Raw genomic sequence first — 18,436 nt, forward strand, 5'->3', positions numbered from 1 at the left:
TGTGGCATCGTGTGGTGATGAAGTGTGTATGTGGGACTTTGTGTGTGTGTGTAGAGCTTGTGTTCACAAATTTAATCCCCATAGACACAAGTCACTTGGTCTGGCCTGAAAAGGTGTTGTCAGGCTTGCTCTCTTGTTTTTTTTTTTTCCAATTGAAAGCATGGACAGACTGTTGATCACAGAGCTTCACAAAAACAGTTTCCTCTGGGTGTGCACACAAGCGTGTGTGTGTTTCACCTGTACTTGACATGCATTCAATATGAAAAGAGATCATCGTCAGAGAGTCCTGATAATGCAGGTTAGATTTTAAGCTGCAACCTGAAACAAATAAACCCTGGAGCATCCCGGTGGCATCGCTCTGGATCTCCACTCTTCTTTGTTGGCTTGTTGTCTCTTAATTTAAGAGATAGTTTAGTTGTGAGCCCTGATCAGATGCATTGTACTTTCTGGTGTCAACAGAGTGTCCAGCCACTGTGTTCAGTATTGTAAAACAACTCATTTTAAATGAATTTAGCATCGTATCATGAAGTACTTTAAGTGTCAGGTTTGTCATTTCATCCATATGGCCCAGGCATAATATGAGGTCATTTGTGGCTGATCTGTGTTACAAATTCTATGTCTGAAGAGAGGTTTGGAGATCAAGCTTGCTAAACTTTGTGTAGAACTGAGAAAACAAAGAAATATTCTCTTACATGGTACAAAATTACAAGCAATACCCCGGTGACGAGTTATCATTCCCCTCTGGTTGTGCTTTATCATTTGTTCCTTCCTGCCTGTGAGCTTTGCCACTGATTAGTACATGCTCTACTTGGCATATTAACTCCAGAATCTACTGAATCTCTCTAATACACCACCAGTTTCTTATCCCACAAAGCTATTTGACGCTGCAGTGTCTCTTAGAATTAATGAGAATGTAACACCTGCATTAATGTGACCAAAAAGATCAAACCTTGACTGAGGCGACAGATACGATAGATTACATGCGATGCAGTGAAAAAACCCCAGTGATGATGGGGCTTATACATTCTGTACATCCAGAATATGTGAATGACTTCAGCACTGAGGGCCCCATATGGGTGACGCACAGGAGCCGTTTTTGTTCAGAAGCGCTGATCCAGGGAGAGCCTTTTTTTTAAGGGAATTCCTTCTGCCCGGCTGCTTCGATACAGACCGGATGGTTGAATTTACATATATACAGTAACAAAAAAGCATGTGGCAACAGTAGAAAGGGAAGCAGACCTCTTTTAGAGAACTGAAACGAGCTGATGCAACCAGTTATGGATGGAGTAAACATCTGAGCAGATGCTGGACGCGTTTTTGAAACACCTTACTATTACTTCTAGATCTCCGCTATTATTTTCCTTTTTCAATACAAATCAGCTCCACAACTGTTTGGCTGCTATATTTAGATTTTTATTTTTTTTAAAACTTCTATAAACATTAAATGTGAAGCAAGAAGGCAAATGCAGAACATTTAAATTTGGAGTGGATGCCCATCATGTTAATTTTTGAGAGAATGAGCGCAGATTAATCTCTTAAACCCCAGTTTAGCTTTTTCGGGCTTGTTTTTGTTTTGTTTTTTTGGTTTACAGTTTGACTTGCACAAAATATCTCTCAAAATTTAAAAAGCTGGGAGACTGTAGGGCTAAAACTGGTCATATTATTTTGAGACACCTTTACTTATCACAAGGCCAGGATTGATTCAAGCTCACCTTCACCTGCTTTTAAAATTAGAGAGCGACATCAGCTCAACAATGAGTCACTAAAGACTGATGCTGTTATTGAACCTGTTCTGACAAAAAATTCTTAACTTGAGCTGCACCAAATAGAAATTAAACACTTCTGTAGGAATCTTATAGTTAGTAGAAAAAAATATGAGGTTTATTAAAAAACACGTTCCTGTTGGAGATACTCCATTGGTGGTATTCCAAACCTGCTGTTGAGAATAAAATATTTTTTGCTTTCTTAAAATATTCTGCTCTCTCTGGCCAACAGCAATATCTATCACAAACAAACTGACATGCATATTTCAAAACCAGTGACATTTTTTTTATTTTTCATTCGGACTTATATAGTTGCCAACCATTGTCCTCACAACTGATTATTAATTGCATGCTTACTCTCAGGTAAGCATAGTCCATGGTTTCTCATAATGCAGTCAGAAGCTAGAGGTCAGATTTTTGCCAGAGAAAGCAAGTGTTCCACTCCATTTTGTACAGGTTCTTCAAATCACAACTGCAGACAAAAAGAACAGAATTGGGGCTTTTTTTGTCATCAGTTACACACTTACAAAACAAAAATGACCATCAGCTGTAGAATATCGCCTTTACACCGGAGCGGCTGACAAGAATCCAGCTTTGATAAAACATTCTGGAGAAAGCTTTTCCAAGTCGTCCGATACCAAATGGAAAGAAGGGGCCGCTATGGAACATACAAACACCACCAAATGAGAGCAATGACATGCTTCTTTTAACTTCTTCTCTTCAATAAAGATCATTCATCAGGCAGAACCATCCCTTCTGGAATGTGTGATTGGAAACGAGGGGACTTTAAATCCCTCTCCCGGACACTCCATCCATCTTCAACACGCCACTGGTCTGGGCACCACTGGCCTGGAGATGAATCGCTGAACCAGATGCCTCCATTCAGCCGATCTCTTCTACCTTCATTTAAAATAATAACAGTAAATACCACCAAATGCGTAGAACCCAAAATCAGGCAGTCACATCACAATTTCACTGGGGCAGTCAGGCATCTCGGACCTGCATCCAATTTAGAGAGATACAGGGAGGCAGAGGAAGCAGAAGGTCCCACGCCCACCCGTCTGCACCTCCTAAAAACAAAACAGGTGCACAATATTAAGTATGCACCTGTGTGTACGCACAGGTGTGTGTATGTGTATGTCAGAGGTATACATAGACTAGAAAAGGTGATAGTGTTGTGACATGAGGTATAGACTAACCTTTGGAAGGAAACAATCCAACTCTGTGATGGCCTTTCCTGTGATGACACGCATGGAGAAACCTCAGGAATCAGATGGCATTCACCCTCTGATTCCCTATCATAACGCCATTCTCTCACCACTATTATGATGGCGACATTTATAGCAGGATATACAGAGCTCGTAATTATTCTCATGATATGGAGGAGAGGAAGAGGGAGATGGATGTTAATGTTACACAGCTTGCACAAGAGCCAGGATGGCGTAATTTTGCTGTATTCTACGTGTCATAAATATGACTGATGGCGATACCCAGTCTGTTGAATTACATTTACATATAGATTTACATTCCCATCAACATGTAATAAAGGCACGGGCCTGAAGGTTCATACTAGTCACTCACACATTCATGCTCACACCAAGTGAGCATACCTACATATTCAGAGGATTTACAGCTGGTATTTGGACCTTACTGTAGATGTATACATCAGAGAAATGATGCAGTAAAACAACATATAGGGCCCTGAGGGATGTTTTGTTTGCAGAAACAATATTTTTGGAAGTAGAGCAGCCTGGCTGACTTCAGTGTCAAGTTTGACAATTAAAAGTTTAGCAGAGGAGGTTCGCGTTCATGAATCACAAAGAAAATCCACCTTAAGTACGCAAGACTTGAATACTAACTGTTGATGATGGAGGTCTCTTACTTTGTTGACAGTTTTGGACATTTTGTCTTTGTCAGCAAAAAGCTGGAAGCAAATGAGAGGAAATGGGTAGATTCCCCATTTGGACTTAAACCAAATGAGTATCTCCATTCCCTTGGCTGCCAGCACACTAACAAACTATTTAAACCAGTGGTTTCATATGATGATGCTTAGCAGTTAAAGTAAGAGAGAAAATATTAATGAAGCCTACCTGCGCAAGCAAACAACCTACAAACAACAACAAAAATCTTTTTTTTCTTCTAATTCTTAATTGACAGCCTTCTTAAATTATCTTGTGGTACCATGAGGGATTATGACCTTCAGATCTTTTGAGATCAACACATTTTCATTTCATCTTTTCTTCATTGAATCAATGTTGGAATTTTGATAAGAAAATGAATTTCTAGTTGAATTGTTGTAAAAGAAATCCAAATCAAAGAAGAATAATCTCCTTTTATATCAGAATAGGCATCACAAGCAGGGGTGCCACCGGGGGGGGGGGGGCAGAGGGGGCATTGGCCACTGCACCCACACTCTCTCTCTCTCTCTCTCTCACACACACACACAATATAAGGCAGGGGAGACTGTCCTATATTGGTAATAATGTAATAATGTTACAGAAACGCTTGAGCCAATCCCTGGACACATCACTGGTGGATCTCAGGGCCAACACAGAAACAGGCAACAGTTCACACTCTAACATGATGTAATATTTATTTGAGAATCATTAAAGCAGTGGACTTCCAGTCAATCAATCATTCAAGACAGATTATTTTGGAATTCAAAGTCTTCTTTGGTTTTCATATAAACCTTTTTTTTTTGGTAATATCAACTTTAATAGCAGGCAATTAACCAGGCATATAATTTTTTTCCTTCTCTTTTCATTGCGATATTTTTGAGTAACTTATACAGCATAATAAAACAGGAAGTTTTGTTTTTGGTGTGCCACCCCAATATTTTAGTAGACCGCATATGGCCAACCCTTTGAAAACATTTTGGAGGCACCTCTAATCATAAAATGAAAACATAGATAAGGAAAAACAAAACTAAATGTACAAGCAGGACTTGAAAAAACAGTGCATATCTTTGTCTCTATATAATCAATTATAATTCACTATAGTAATTTAGTAAAAAACATTTTACGAAACATTGTTTTTAAAAATTTGCTGCTTTAAATTTTAAATGTTGTGTTTGTAAAATGCTGTATTTTATTATTTTGTCTCTGTCTCTTTTTTGTTTAGTAAATTGCGTTTTTTCGTCGTTCTTTCTAGCTCTAAAAACCCCATAATTACTACCTACAATACTGACACAACACAGGCTTGTCAGTTGTTAGTAATGAAAATAAAAAGACAAAAATACTTATTTTAGGCAAAGGGGAGAAAACGAGCGAAATACAGTCTCAAATAACTATTTATAGAATAAAGGCTCTTCTTCTTGGTATCCTGTAAAAATTACCTGTGTTGGGGAAATCATGACCTTTCAGTGTCCGAGATGCACTTTGTTTCAACACTCATAACAGTCTTCGCATTCGACGTGAAATGTTACGGTCGGCCAACTTATTTTCCTCGGACAAACCCGGAAGTTGTTTGTCTGTCTCCTGTGCTGGAGGCGCAGGAAAAGCAGCTCCAGCCTCCGGTAGCAGTACCTTTCCAGTTTGTTTCCAAAGGTGAGCTCATACACACTGACATTATATATTAAGCACACACAGTGGTGGCCTTGAGTAGGGCTGCCTCAGCTCCTTGTATTTATGTTCTTTCATGTGTGTTTGAGGCTGAAACGCTCCATTGTTTACATCCGAGCAGTTGCTCTGCTGCTTAGAAACACGTGGATGGAGTGGACTGAGACATGTCAACCAGGGACTGCCGATACGCTAAAATAACTTTTAAAAGCCCAAAAAAAGCTTAGCGAAAATTCCCGAGCTACCTGTGTTTTATGGCGTGTTACTGTTTAGTGAAGCCTCGGTACTCTGATAAACAGCTCGCATGTTCCCCAGTAAGCTAGCTCGTTAGCATTGAGCTAGCCGGGGTTACCATTAGGCTAACTACAATTGGAGAGTACACAGTTATAAAACTGAAGTTTCTGTTTGTCACTGCAATGTAACCAGGCTGCTGGATGTCCGAGATGTCTGCCTGTCACTCTAGTCTGTTTTTGGCAACCTAACTTAAGTCAAATGACCGCTTGGATGTTATAAACTCCACATTGCAACCATAGCATAATCACACATTCACTAAAATTAAAGAAAAATGTATGTATAATCAAAAGGCCTCATTACACAGTTTTGTGCAAAAGGTGACTTCTGATGTTTGTGTGTGTTTTAAACTTGTTTTTTTTCTTAAATTGTTAAATAAACTCTACTCAGCAGGGTTCTTGGAGGGGTTATATATAAAATAAATAAATGACCTGTTTTGAAAGTATTTTTATAACTGTGTAATTGCACCTCCAATACAATCAATCCACTCCTTTTTGGTCACTAAATATATCTTTTGTAGAATTGTGATGTTCTACAAAACTGTGATGTTTACTGGGATACATAAATGATATCTAAAAGCTTCTTTGTCAGAAACTCATTGCATCTTCTACATTGTAGCAGGGAAGTTCTGGCTTAAAATTACTTATTATCATTCATGAAAGATATGTTTCACATAAGTTTCACAAATTACAGGCCAATAAGTCATTTACAACAGGTTAAATATGGGCAATCATTTTTTGGTAGACACTAGAAATCACCTTTTGGGAGATGATCACTCTTTTGCATGGCACTGGTTAAAAAGTGAATATCTAGCAAAACATTGTCTAGTATTCAAACTGCTGACCTGTAATATGTCAGACATATCTTCCTTGAATGATATCAAGGTATTTTGCGCCAGAAGTGCCATATGCCAAAATGGACAGTATTGGTTATAATGTAGAACACAGACTATGTACAAAATGCAGAATCTTAAGGACATTTGTCTTTATTTTATCTATTACTCCCTTCAAAAATCATGCTGAAGACAGTTTATGTAAGAAAAAGATATCAGACATAAAACACACAGAAACATAAGAAATCACTTTTGTCATAACGCTTGTTCAATACCTGGCTGATACTGATTTTTAAAGATTGCAGTGGGTGGTATGGTGGTGCAGTGTTACCTGTTGCCTCACAGCAAGAAAGTCCTAGGTTTGAATCAAGTCTGGAGCTTTTCTGTGTAGAGTTTGCATGCCTGCCTCGCAGCCTATGACAGCTTAGTTAGTTTCCAGCCTTCTTGCAACCCTGAAGAAAATAGGAGGATGGATGGATCTATTCCAATGTCAGTATATCAGCCAGTATGTTTTTGGATAGCATGTAGTACTGCAAAAGTGTTATATGTAATGTAGTCACCAGTCCTTAGCTGGGCAAACTACATGCAGACACCATTTAGTTACCTCAAGTTAATCCAAGCATCTTATAGGCCATTATCCTCCAACCAATACATTAATTGATTATATTAATAGATTATTATTGGTTCAATAGAGTTTGTCCATTCTTTTAGTATTGTAAGTATAAGATGGCCTCCTAATTATTAAGATGATGATGTGCTTTGTTTGAAGAATTGTGCTCTGAATGATATAAGAAAAGATCAGTTAAGTTGATTCAATGTTTTTTTGTTTTTTTCTTTTCTTGAAACATAAAATGTACTTTTCTTAACTGCTCATCCAGCTCAGGTGGATCCCAGCTGTCTTTGGCTGAGAGGCGGATACCCGTTTGTCATGTCTGTAGGGACAAATGACCATTCACGCTCACGTTCACCTCTCTGGACAATTTAGAATCACCAGTTAACCTAACATGCCTGAATTTTACTTAAAGCTTCTCAGATACATGCACATTCACAATTGAGCCATATGTAGGTGTTTTCTGTTCTAATGATTAGTTAAATCTCACAGCTATGAAGTAAATTTTCAGAGTCCCCAGTTCACTTTTTTTTTTTTAACCAAAACTACAGATAAATTAAACCTTGTATTTCCTGTTTCGGTGTAAACCCATAGGGACTCACGTGTGAATATGCACAGCTGGCTAATAGAAACATCAGTGCTTGATATTTGTTGATCTCTACTAAATTCATTGTGTCCTAATGCAGCATTTGTAAAACGCATTTCAGCTGCATTCATAGGTCTTATCATTCATAGGTCTGTCTGATCTATATTAAATCAGACATTTAGACTGTGAGCATGATTAGGATTGAAACTGAAGTAACTAAATAGAATTTAGACACCTTTGCATCTTGCCTGTTGTTTTTCTCTTCACTTTTTTTTCCTGGCATGTCAAAAAGTTTTCTGTGGAAAACCCCTCTCTGGTTTTGGTGAAGCTGAGTTGCTTCACCAAAACAGATGCAATGGAGCTAACAGAGTCCAGAGGTGTTGTTCAGGTAGCATTTTAATTGAGAAGATTAGGAGGAATCACCTGTGTTGTCAGACCATGACTGTACCCGGCCTTTAAGTATAGTACATTAAATTCCACTACTGTAAAACACAGTGAGTCATTTGTCGGCTCCCAGTCCCTGTGAGCTGCTGAAACTTTCAACACAACGGTCGCCCCTCACCAACCGGTAAGATTTTCTGTCCCTTTAATCCCTTGTGGCCGGCTTGTGACCGTGTAGCGTGGCTTTTATGCAGTGTGTGTGAGGCCTGGGAGCCAATCATCTCCAGCCATCATGGCACAGACACGCAGGACTGGACAGAGCAATGGGCCGGTGCCCCTTCTCTGTCCACTTTGTGTGTGTGTGTGTGTGACTGTGTGTGTTAGAAAAAGACAGACAAGCACTGGAAAAATTAACACCACAGTGCGTAACCAGCTAATTCAACAATTTTTTGGTGTCACGTTAAGTGTTATTTAAAGTCGTCACCTGGCAGGTAAAAAAACTTGGGTCTTGTTTGCTTGAGCCAATGAAGACAGCTCCGATGGAAAAAAAAAAAAGTCTACATGTTAAAAAAAAAAAAAAAAAAATCTGAGTTCTCTTGAGCTGTGTCCGCTCAGATTTCTTAACAAGGCCTCATGGTTTTCCGAGTAAGATGGAAGTTTCCTGTAATTGATGTTGGCCTGTGTTTCCTTCAGTTCGACAGCGCTGTGGATACCCGCCATATAACTTAAGAGAGGAAAATGACGACAGCACAATTCTGGTAATAAAGTAGAGCTACTAATTAGTCTTGTATATTAGACCTGACATGGTTGATCAGTGTTAAATATTTGAATGGTGGGATAAAGATTTCATGTGCACAGAAAAAAAAGAAGAAATTCTAAACATTACTAGAATTGGATTGGTATTGATGAAGATTTTGTAGCTGATATCAGGCAAAATGAAAACTAAATAAGTTTCATTTTTGTATTCAGTTTTGAATCTTTTGAAAAACACACTCAGTTAGGAGAAAGATTGGTTGCAGCAAAGGAGCACATCTTTTTCTAAAATTAACAAATGTACACTATTATGACACTAGTAAAAACACAATTTGCTATTTGTGCCTTATTTTCCCGAATAAACCGCTGAGCAGGTGAATCTGAATCCAAAGTGATGCTTTGCAAAGAGAATAAATAGAATAATCCTTTAATTGTCCCACAAGGGGAAATTTGGGTGTAACAGCAGCAAGAAAGACACATATGCAAACAAACAGTACATAAGACACAGAACAGAAACATACACAATTTTTACATATTTACATCAAGGACAATGGTTACCAAAAACAGAGTACTGTACCATTATTAAATTAAATTAAATGAAGTTAAGAGGCAAACCCTGGTTATAGTGTGACTCGGTTGATAAAATAGTGCAAGTTACAGCGCTGATGTAAACCTCTGTTTGTTGGGAGCAGTTTTGATTGTACAGTCTGACGGCTGCAGGGAGGAAGGACCTGCGGAAACGCATAAAGAGCTGCTGGTTGGTGAGCTGTTATGATTGCCTACTTAAAGCTGGTTTATGTTGGTGATGGTAACCAGTGTTAGCAGTTTAGAAATGAATTGTTAAAAAAAGTGAAGTTTCCCACGCGTAAGAATTTCTTTTGATTTTATTTTGACTTGCATAATAGAAAACTCTTTGATTTTTTTTTATTGTGGGTAGATTAAGCCTTTTATTTCTTTGGGATTTTGGAAATGTGAAAAGAATTTGATTGACTCGTCTTTACAAACCAAATGATAATAACTAGTGGTCAATAACTGTAGGCTAAAGTAAACTGTCTGTTTGTTCTTCTTTTTCCAACTATAACACAGCAGTGTATTAATAATGTATAATTTGATGCTTGATAATGAGTTAGACAATGTGATGCTGTATTATGTTGATTTTGTGTGCTTTTCAGCCACTGAAGTCGCCATCTCCTCAGGTGTGTGCATGTGGTTGTGAGGATGTACAGTGTCTACCAGGACCGGGAGAGATTGGAGGATGATCTCTATCAAGAGGAAGAAGTGGACTCTGATGGGTCAGAGGCCAACAGCGAGGTGGAGTTCCACCTTTATAGCCAGCTCCACTACTCATCCAACCTTGGGGAACTAGAGGAGCAGGAGGGTGAAGAAGAGCAGAACCATGAAAGAGAGGACACCCGGCAAAATAGGGTTACAGATGGTGATAGAGGACTAGAGGAAAAAACAGGCATCAAGGCTCTGACACCTACTAATGGCAGCCTGCAGCAACACCTGAAGCAGAAGAAGAAGAAAGAGAAAAAGGACAAGCCGAAGAAGAAAAGTGACTCTAAAGGTCAGAGGTTGCCATCATCACTTTTCGAGGAGGTCATCGTGATCGACTCCGGCCCTGACGTCATCTCAATCTCTGACGATGACAGCGCTGAAGGTGATGAAGGGATCTGTGCTTTAAAGGGTCGAGGCATGCAGACTTCCACTCCAGCGCAGCAGGTAGAGCAAAAAGTGAACTGCTATCCGTGTGTCACATTTACTTTGTTAGCCAGTATTACCCTGCTGATGAACTGTAGATAAAGTCATTTTAACATCAGTCAACACAGTGGCAGAGTAACTAGAAAGTTTGCAGAGTAGTTGTTGACACAGAAGTATTTATATTTAAGATACGTTTAAAAAAATTAATTAAAAAAAAAAAGGTAAATGCAAAAATAAAGACACATTTTATGAAACATATTATTTATGGTGTTTCCAGTTTATTAAAAAAAAAATCCGTCTGGCTTAGGGTAGTGTTAAACAATCTGCAAACTTGTCTCTGACATGCATAAACAAGAAAATGTGTTAAGAAGCACCTCTGAGCAGATTAAACATGCTAAGGAACAGATGCTTTACCTCTGAAACAATTCCTGTGGACACTGAAACAGCGCTGAAGCTCAGCACGTCAGTTTGCAGCTGCACCCTGTAGTCTTGGACTTAATTGCCCATCCAATTTGGTTACTCCTCCAGCCATCCAAGATCAGCTGCCTTTTGGTGCCTTGGGTATTAAGTCAAACCTTAACTTAACTTAAAATCTGAGTTTGTCAGTCATAATCAAAACTGACTGAATGTTGATGACAGTATGTGTGAGCGGTAAGTCTGCCAGATGTCCGTGTGAAGAGTAAAACCAATTTTTTTACTTCAGGTTTTGACACTAATGCAACTTTGACAAACTAGGCCAGCTGGGGCCTCATACTAGCAGCAGATAAATGTTTGCATATGGTCTTGCACAGAATGGGGTCAGGGGATTAAATCCACAGTTCCCAGTCACTTAAATATGAAGCTTATTACAAAAGGATGTCCAATGGCTCAAATGAGCTGTAAAAATAGATTACGCCCAGCATGTGGACATCTAACTTTGAAGACTTTTATGAACGTCTTCTTAGACATAGCAAAAGTCACCGTAAAGTTAAAGCCCCTTTATTTTGTAATTTGTGAGACATTATCAGAAATCTGGCTTCCATCTTCATTTTTGATTTTTTTCTGTCCTTTGCAAGCTACTTCTCAGTGGTCACTGGCACCAGGCTTAATTACTGCTGTTTTCCATTTTGAGCTGTAGCATGGCTTGTGAATGACTAGGTGCTGCAGGTGTAATGCTAGCAGTGAAGTAATGATGTTTAACAAAGGACAAAGCAATTTCACAAACCATCACCTTTATCGCTGCTTTGTCATTTGATCAGTTCAGTAAAGCTGCAAGGTAAAAAAATAAATAAATAAAGGATTTGACATCTGATGCACACTAATTGCGTGTATAATTCATCCATGTAGGATGCTCAGAAAAGGAAAAGGACTCCAGGTGTGCCTGTGACTGTGGAGTCCAGAAGTTCACAATCGGATTCAGAAGAGTCAGAATCCGAATCTGAGTCCGATTCATCTGATTCGGATGGCCTGGAAAGCTGGATGATCCTGGGTCAAGGGAATCAGTTTGGCGACCACTCCATCTCACTCAACCTGGAAGGAGGGTCTCACAGCGAATTGGGTGTGTTGTGTGTCTGTCTTTTGTGACCTTATTTAATCGTGACTCCTGTTTGTACTGAGAAATAGTTAGACCTACAGTGCTGTGAAAAAGTGTTTGCCCCTTTCTAGATTTCTTATTTATTTGCATATTTGTCATGCTTACATATGGAAGCCCGTTTCCGCCACTAAATAAAAACAAAAAAGGTAGTATCCATAACTCAAAATTTCGAGTTACTTTTCTCAAAATTTCGAGTTAGCTCTGCCAATCAAAAATATATGTGAATGAGGTCGCTTTCTTGTTACCCGGAAGCATATGGCGCAGAGGAACGCGCACTCAAAAATGGATCCCAACAAATTGGCGCTTTCGCGAGTACGTTTGCTGATAGTAACACCATGTGATTCAGCTAATAACACAGGGATTTCATCATTTGTGAAGCCAGGCTGAAAACACTCAGCAATCTGTGCATTCACGACTGGATATAATACCGGTAGCTTAGCTGTAGCATTTGTAGCTGAGGGCTTCAGCTTCCAGGTAACAAGGAATTCACGTAGATTACTGATTGGCAGCGCTAACTCGAAATTTCAAGTTACTTTCTCGAAATTTTGAGAAAAAAACTCGAAATTTTGAGAAAATAACTCGGAATTTTGAGTTATGGATCCTTTTTTTTTTTTTTTTTTTTTTTTAGTGGCGGAAACGGGCTTCCATACTTACATGTTTCAGCTCATCAAATAAATATTTTCACGGCATTGTATTTGGGCTGCACCTCTTGTGTGGCCCAGTTCATTCAGAACACTTAGTCTACCTGCACAGCCCATTGATAAGAAGCAGGCGTTAGGCTGCACTGAGAACAATCTGTGTGAATGCGTGTTTGTACATACATAAGCAGCATCTATGTCTGCTTGTTTACGAACCTGTAAGCTTTTAGCATTCCTGGCACCGTCTGCCCAGCTGCTCGCTTCTCTGATGCATCTTTAAATATGTTTGTGTGCATTATGTATTGATATATGTGTGTGAGTCTGCAAAAGTGTGAATATTTGTGTTTATAACATATTCTGGCTCTAATCAGCATGCATGCGTACATACACGTGGATACCAGCAGTCATAACGCTAATGCCAAAAACAAACAAACGGAGAAACGGTAACGCAGGAGGAGAGGGAGGGGAGGTTTGGGAGAGATGGGAGTAATCAAAAAATGAATAAAAATGTTCCCTGCAAATCTCTTCAGATCTACACATTATCTTAACCTGCAGCCTCAGCAACCTCTCCGGCTCCCTCCTCCTCCTCCTCCCTCCTACCTAACGCTCTCCCATCTCATTCTTTTATCCTATTTTCTCACTATTGTGCTCTCTCTCTCCCACTCTCCCTCTCACCGTTTCTTCCTCATTTGAATTTCCCTGGGCTGATGTTTCTGCAAGAGTGCTCACTGCCTCCTCTACACACAACTGGGCTAAAGGAGGGGGTCTGTAGCTGGTGGGAAGGCTTGAGGTTTGGCCTGGTTTTGGGAGGAAAGGAGGATTTTAGGTCTCTGTCTTTCTCTCCCTCTCTGTCTCTCTCGTCTGGTTTCTCTCTGTGATCTTTGGAGCTTGACCTCATGTCTGCACATGGGGGGTCATGGGTGTGGTGTGGATGGGGTCTTAAAGTGAGAGGAATCGGGGAGGGGGGGGGGAGTTTTTCAAAAAAAAAGGAGAAATAAAGGCGAGGAAATTAAGGGATGAGCCTGAGTAGTCTTGAACTGTGCCTGAATTTAATACAACTCACTAATTCAAACTTGGTCCTGAGTATGTTGGGCGTTTACACTAAAAACGGGCCAAAATATAAAAAATTTTTTCTTAAATCTTAAGAAAAAATTCTGAAAAGCACAAAAACTAAAATTGAACTGATCCCAGATTACCGTTTTCTATTCATTCCAAAACCGATAGGGCTTATCGTGGGGTGCTGTATGAAAACTATTAAAACACATTAGTGAGCCACACTCCTGCCACTGTAAAACATTTCCAAGTGCACCAAATGTGCCATTCTGCAGATGCATTCCCTAAGAAATACATCGTTCACTTTTTTTTGTAATTCTTTGAAACAAAAAAAGCTTCTTTTAGAAATAAATGGTGTTTTAAAAAAATAGATGGTAACCATTAGCGCTAAAAGACAGAAGTTTGCTTTATGCAGTTTGTTTTATGATTAAGCAAAATTCACGAACTGTGTTTTAAAGGTTGTCACCTGTTAATTAAATTAATAATCAAATAAGATGTCTGTTGATCTCAACTGAAAATTTGGTTTTATAGCTCTTTGAAGAATTATGAAAAAAAATATTTAGTGTTATTAAATCTTTGAGAAAAAACTAACAAAAAGTCAAATGATTTAGTGTGTACTAAATGTAACCTGACTAGTAGTGGGTTTTTAAGGAATGCAAGAAGTCATGATAATCAATATATCTGCATAGATTTATACACGCATCTCTAAAGTGTTGCATACTCTGCTACATGTGCTGCACGTTTTCAGATGGGTTTAAATGGGACGGCACATATTTATGTGTGACGAGCCAGTATTGGACCGATAATGTCGCTTGCTGATACATCTTTGTGTGAAGTACGCGCTGCAGCTGACTTGAATGTATGTTTGGGACACAGTTTTGATTCCCTCTTGCCTCCACCTCTCTGATGGTGTAGGTTTAAAAACACAATCGTATGCTGAATCATTTTCTTCTTTTACAATTCATTTCACAAGCTTTTTTACTTGGAAAAGATATTCAGAGAAAAAGGCCAATTTTAGGTCGCTGAGATATGGTTGTTTGAATTTTTATGGGAACCTTAATCTTAATCGTTACATCCATAAACCAGGGCTTCAAATATAAAGATTGATTTCTGTTTTTTATATGCCATGTTGTGAGTTCTGTAGCTTTGGTTTCTGCATTTGTTTGTGTGTGTGTGTGTGTGTGTGTGTGTGTGTGTGTGTGTGTGTGTGTGTAACCATTTTGCACAGCAGCGACTAATAGTATTTGTACGCCTAGACCCCATCTCAGCATCACCATCAAATCACATTCACTACACTTAGTCTCTCCCTCTCGCCTGCAGAAATTTAATCTGTTCATCCTCTTTCTCTCCCTCTTCCGCCTACATGTTGTCACTTGTTCACATACTTTTACAATCTAATCTTTTCTCACCCCTTGAGATAAGTTTTTTTTTTAAATAATTTTTTTAATCAAGAACGTGAACACACATGCACACACAGTCTGAGTGGCTATCTGTCACCTAGCTGTTAGTAGCGGGTCCTGCTGGGTGGATCTGTAAGGACAACGAATAGGTAAAACAAAAAAAAAAAAGAGAGAGAGAGAGAGAGAGAAAAGATAGTTGAGAGAAGGAGGGTGAGCAAGGGCCGTCCGCCTGTCCGGCAGCTATGCAGCAGCAACCAGACGGAACAAGAGAGCGAAAACAGGTCTTCCCAAAATCCAGCTCAGTGCCTTTCCCACCCGAAGAGGTGTGCGTCTACTTCCCCGTGAATGAATCTGCGGTGTAGGCGGGGTGTGCTGAAGCTAAACTTGAATTGTAAGTGGTTAAACTTCACTCTATGGTCACACTCCCCCCCCTCTCCCCCCCCCCCCAGCTCTCTCCTCTTCGCTTTTTTTTTTGTCCCCTCGATCTTGGTCAGTGCACACCAAACTTTGTTTGAGGCTTAGAGTCAGCTCTGGCTTGCTATCAGGGTGGCCGATCACATCAGAGTGAGCCTGAGTGTGTGTGTGTCAATGTGTGTGTTTCACTGAAAGTCTTGGTGAATTAGAGAGAAGTGAGTGTTTGTATGTAATGGTTAACTCTGACTCAGAGAAAAGCGAGGTAAGTCTGTTCACTTCTCTCCTCTTCTTCCTTCATCATTTTCTGTGTGCCATCTTTTATAGTCCTGAGAGGCTGTTCCATACTCAGATTTGTTTGTGGAAAGTAGTTGCACAAATGTTTTCAGCTATATGTGTGAATGAGCCACACTACTTTAGGCCTAAAGCTTTCTTCTGCTGCTTCTTGCAGCATCTGTGTACTCTAAAGTTGCATGCCAGTGTACGCACAAAGTGAAATACGGATTTAGCTGTGTGTATTTTCTTTTTGCTCTGATTATGTGTGAGAGTGCACGTTTATGTACAGGGCATCGGGATTGTAAAATGAGATTACAATGGCACGTTGGGTAGTGCAGTAGGTGTGCGTGTGCATGTGTGTGCGCGCGCGCGTGTGGGTGGGCGGGCGGGCAGGCGCTGCAGAAGGGAGACATGGATAGGATCAGCTCTTATCTTGGCTGCCCAGTGCCACACGAGGTGTAACGCCACACCCACGCTACCACACAGTGTGTTTGAACAGGCACACACACACACACACACACACACACACACACACACACACACACACACACACACACACACACACACACACCATGAAATCACTGTGCCATAGTTTGACTTGTATTATCCTTTTTTCTTTTTCTTTTTTTCAGAGGATATGCAAATTAGATGAGACTACAGTGTAGGCCTAATATTAGCGCATGCAAAATAAATGGTGGAAATTCAGTTGAATGGCCGGTGCCTTCATATCTAAAAAAAAAAAAAGCTTTTGATTGAACAATCATTTTGATGCCAGCGGCCTTTGAAATGTAATGACATTTGGAATCGAGTAAATGAAACAGAAGGTTTTTGTAATGCAAAAAAGAAAAATCTCCTTATTGAGTATTCCATATTTTGTTAAAATGAATTGAGCATTTACTGCTCATCTTTTGCTTATTAAGATGTATTTATGTTGTGTAGACTCATTAAAGATTTTATTATTTAGCCCCTTGCAGCATTTTTGGACATGCTTTGCACTGTACACAGTGCAACTTGTTAGCTTGTGTTATTTATTATTGTGAAATATAGTGCAGGATAATCCTCATGCTGTTCCTGCAGACTCAGAGATAGAAACTTATCATTGTTGGATTTCGTGTTTGTGTTCTTCTGTTCAATTGTACTTTAAATATTAGAAAATCAGCACAGCTGAATTCTTCCTTCTTCTAACTTAGCTTCAGGACGTCTTTTGCCAAATGGTTTCATAAAGAAAATTGAGTAAAATAATTGCTTACATATGTGACAAAGAACAGGATAGAGGAAGTAGAAATTGTGAAGCACCACTCGAGTCTATATCTAAAAAATCGTGGTGGACGGACAGGTAGTAGAGCTCAGCATCAGACAGAGGTAGAGAGAGATGAGAGCGGTAGAAGCCAAAGTGGATGAGACAGGCCTTGAAAAGCATCGGCCACGGTGTCGGTCTGTCAGGAACGGTTTGTCTCCAGGCTAAGATCTCAGAGTGGCTCGAACACGGCCGGATTTCTGTCTGCACAAACTGATATCCAGCGCTGTCTGTCAGCCCCGTCTGTGTGTAGCTGATGGTTCTGCTGTTGAACCTTCCCACATAAGTCGTGACCTGATGTGGCTCTGTACAAAGCTGCGAATCTGGTTCAAATGCCATTATTTTTAGGAAAAACGAAAGCAAATTTTTGTCTCACGAGCCGTTTTCAGATTTCCAGCACGTCAGCTGCACTTGAAACTGTTCATATGAAGCTTTAAGTCTGAGCCAAATATGAGTTGTCGCAATGTCATGATGGATTGATTTTGAAATTCATTTAAATGTTAGATTTATAGTTTATGTATGTGACATAATCACATTTATTTTCTTATTAAAATGTGTTTTGAAACTGTAGCGATAATAGTTTTTTTTATGTTTTATATTTTGCAACATTTTCTGCATCTACTGTTATTCAAATTGCAGAATTACGGTCAAAATACTGCCCCTGCTTTTAGTTATCACGGACACGTTTTAATTTCAGCTGTGCTGCTTCTACTGCAGAGTGTCTTTTTTTGTGTGCAGATATCTGGAGTTTATTTATACCGCTTTTATCTGCATCTGGACAGAACAAGCCATCCTGTCTGAAAGTAATCTTTGTCAAAATAATCTATGAAAATTTTGCTATTTTTTTTCCTGGAAACTTTGACTCAAAAACACCCACAGACATCTGCGGTTGCGGGTCCAGGTGCTCATTTGTATTAATGTGGCTGTTTGTTCTTCAGCGTGAGTGAGGGGCAGCATTTGAATATAATCTAGGAGAAAACATTTTGGCTACATTTACAGAAACCTTTGCACAGCCACCATCTGTCGGTCAGGGAGTGGCATTTTGATTCCCGAATTTGAGATGGTTTAAATTTGTTTTATTTTTTCACCCATTTTAGTTTGATTTGAGATATTTTTTTATGAAATGTGGTTGTTTTGTTTTTAATATGTCGTATTGTAGAAATGAGAGGACGTTTGAGAGCGAAAGTGAAGGTGCGATGCCAGGTTGTGTGTGTGTGTGTGTGTGTGTGTGTTGGAGTGTGAAGGTGTGCGCATCTAAAGAGAAAAGTGTGTGTCAGCCTCACCACGCCTGAGGTGAGCCCAATAACCGTGCCA

General features: G+C 39.5%; 1 protein-coding gene across 1 annotated transcript in view; it reads left to right on the forward strand.

Annotated features, from left to right (window-relative positions):
- The first annotated feature begins 5,230 nt into the window (after positions 1-5,230).
- zcchc7 (zinc finger, CCHC domain containing 7) overlaps positions 5,231-18,436 on the forward strand; it is a 51,734-nt gene continuing 38,528 nt past the window's right edge. The window contains exons 1-3 of the mRNA XM_026170921.1: positions 5,231-5,308; positions 9,946-10,495; positions 11,801-12,011. Of these exons, the coding sequence (XP_026026706.1) occupies positions 9,992-10,495; positions 11,801-12,011 (715 nt within the window). The 5' untranslated portion in view covers positions 5,231-5,308; positions 9,946-9,991. The remainder of the gene's footprint in view (positions 5,309-9,945; positions 10,496-11,800; positions 12,012-18,436) is intronic.

This window comes from Astatotilapia calliptera, chromosome 6 (assembly GCF_900246225.1).
Source record: "Astatotilapia calliptera chromosome 6, fAstCal1.2, whole genome shotgun sequence".
NCBI classification, from domain to species: Eukaryota; Metazoa; Chordata; class Actinopteri; order Cichliformes; family Cichlidae; genus Astatotilapia; species Astatotilapia calliptera.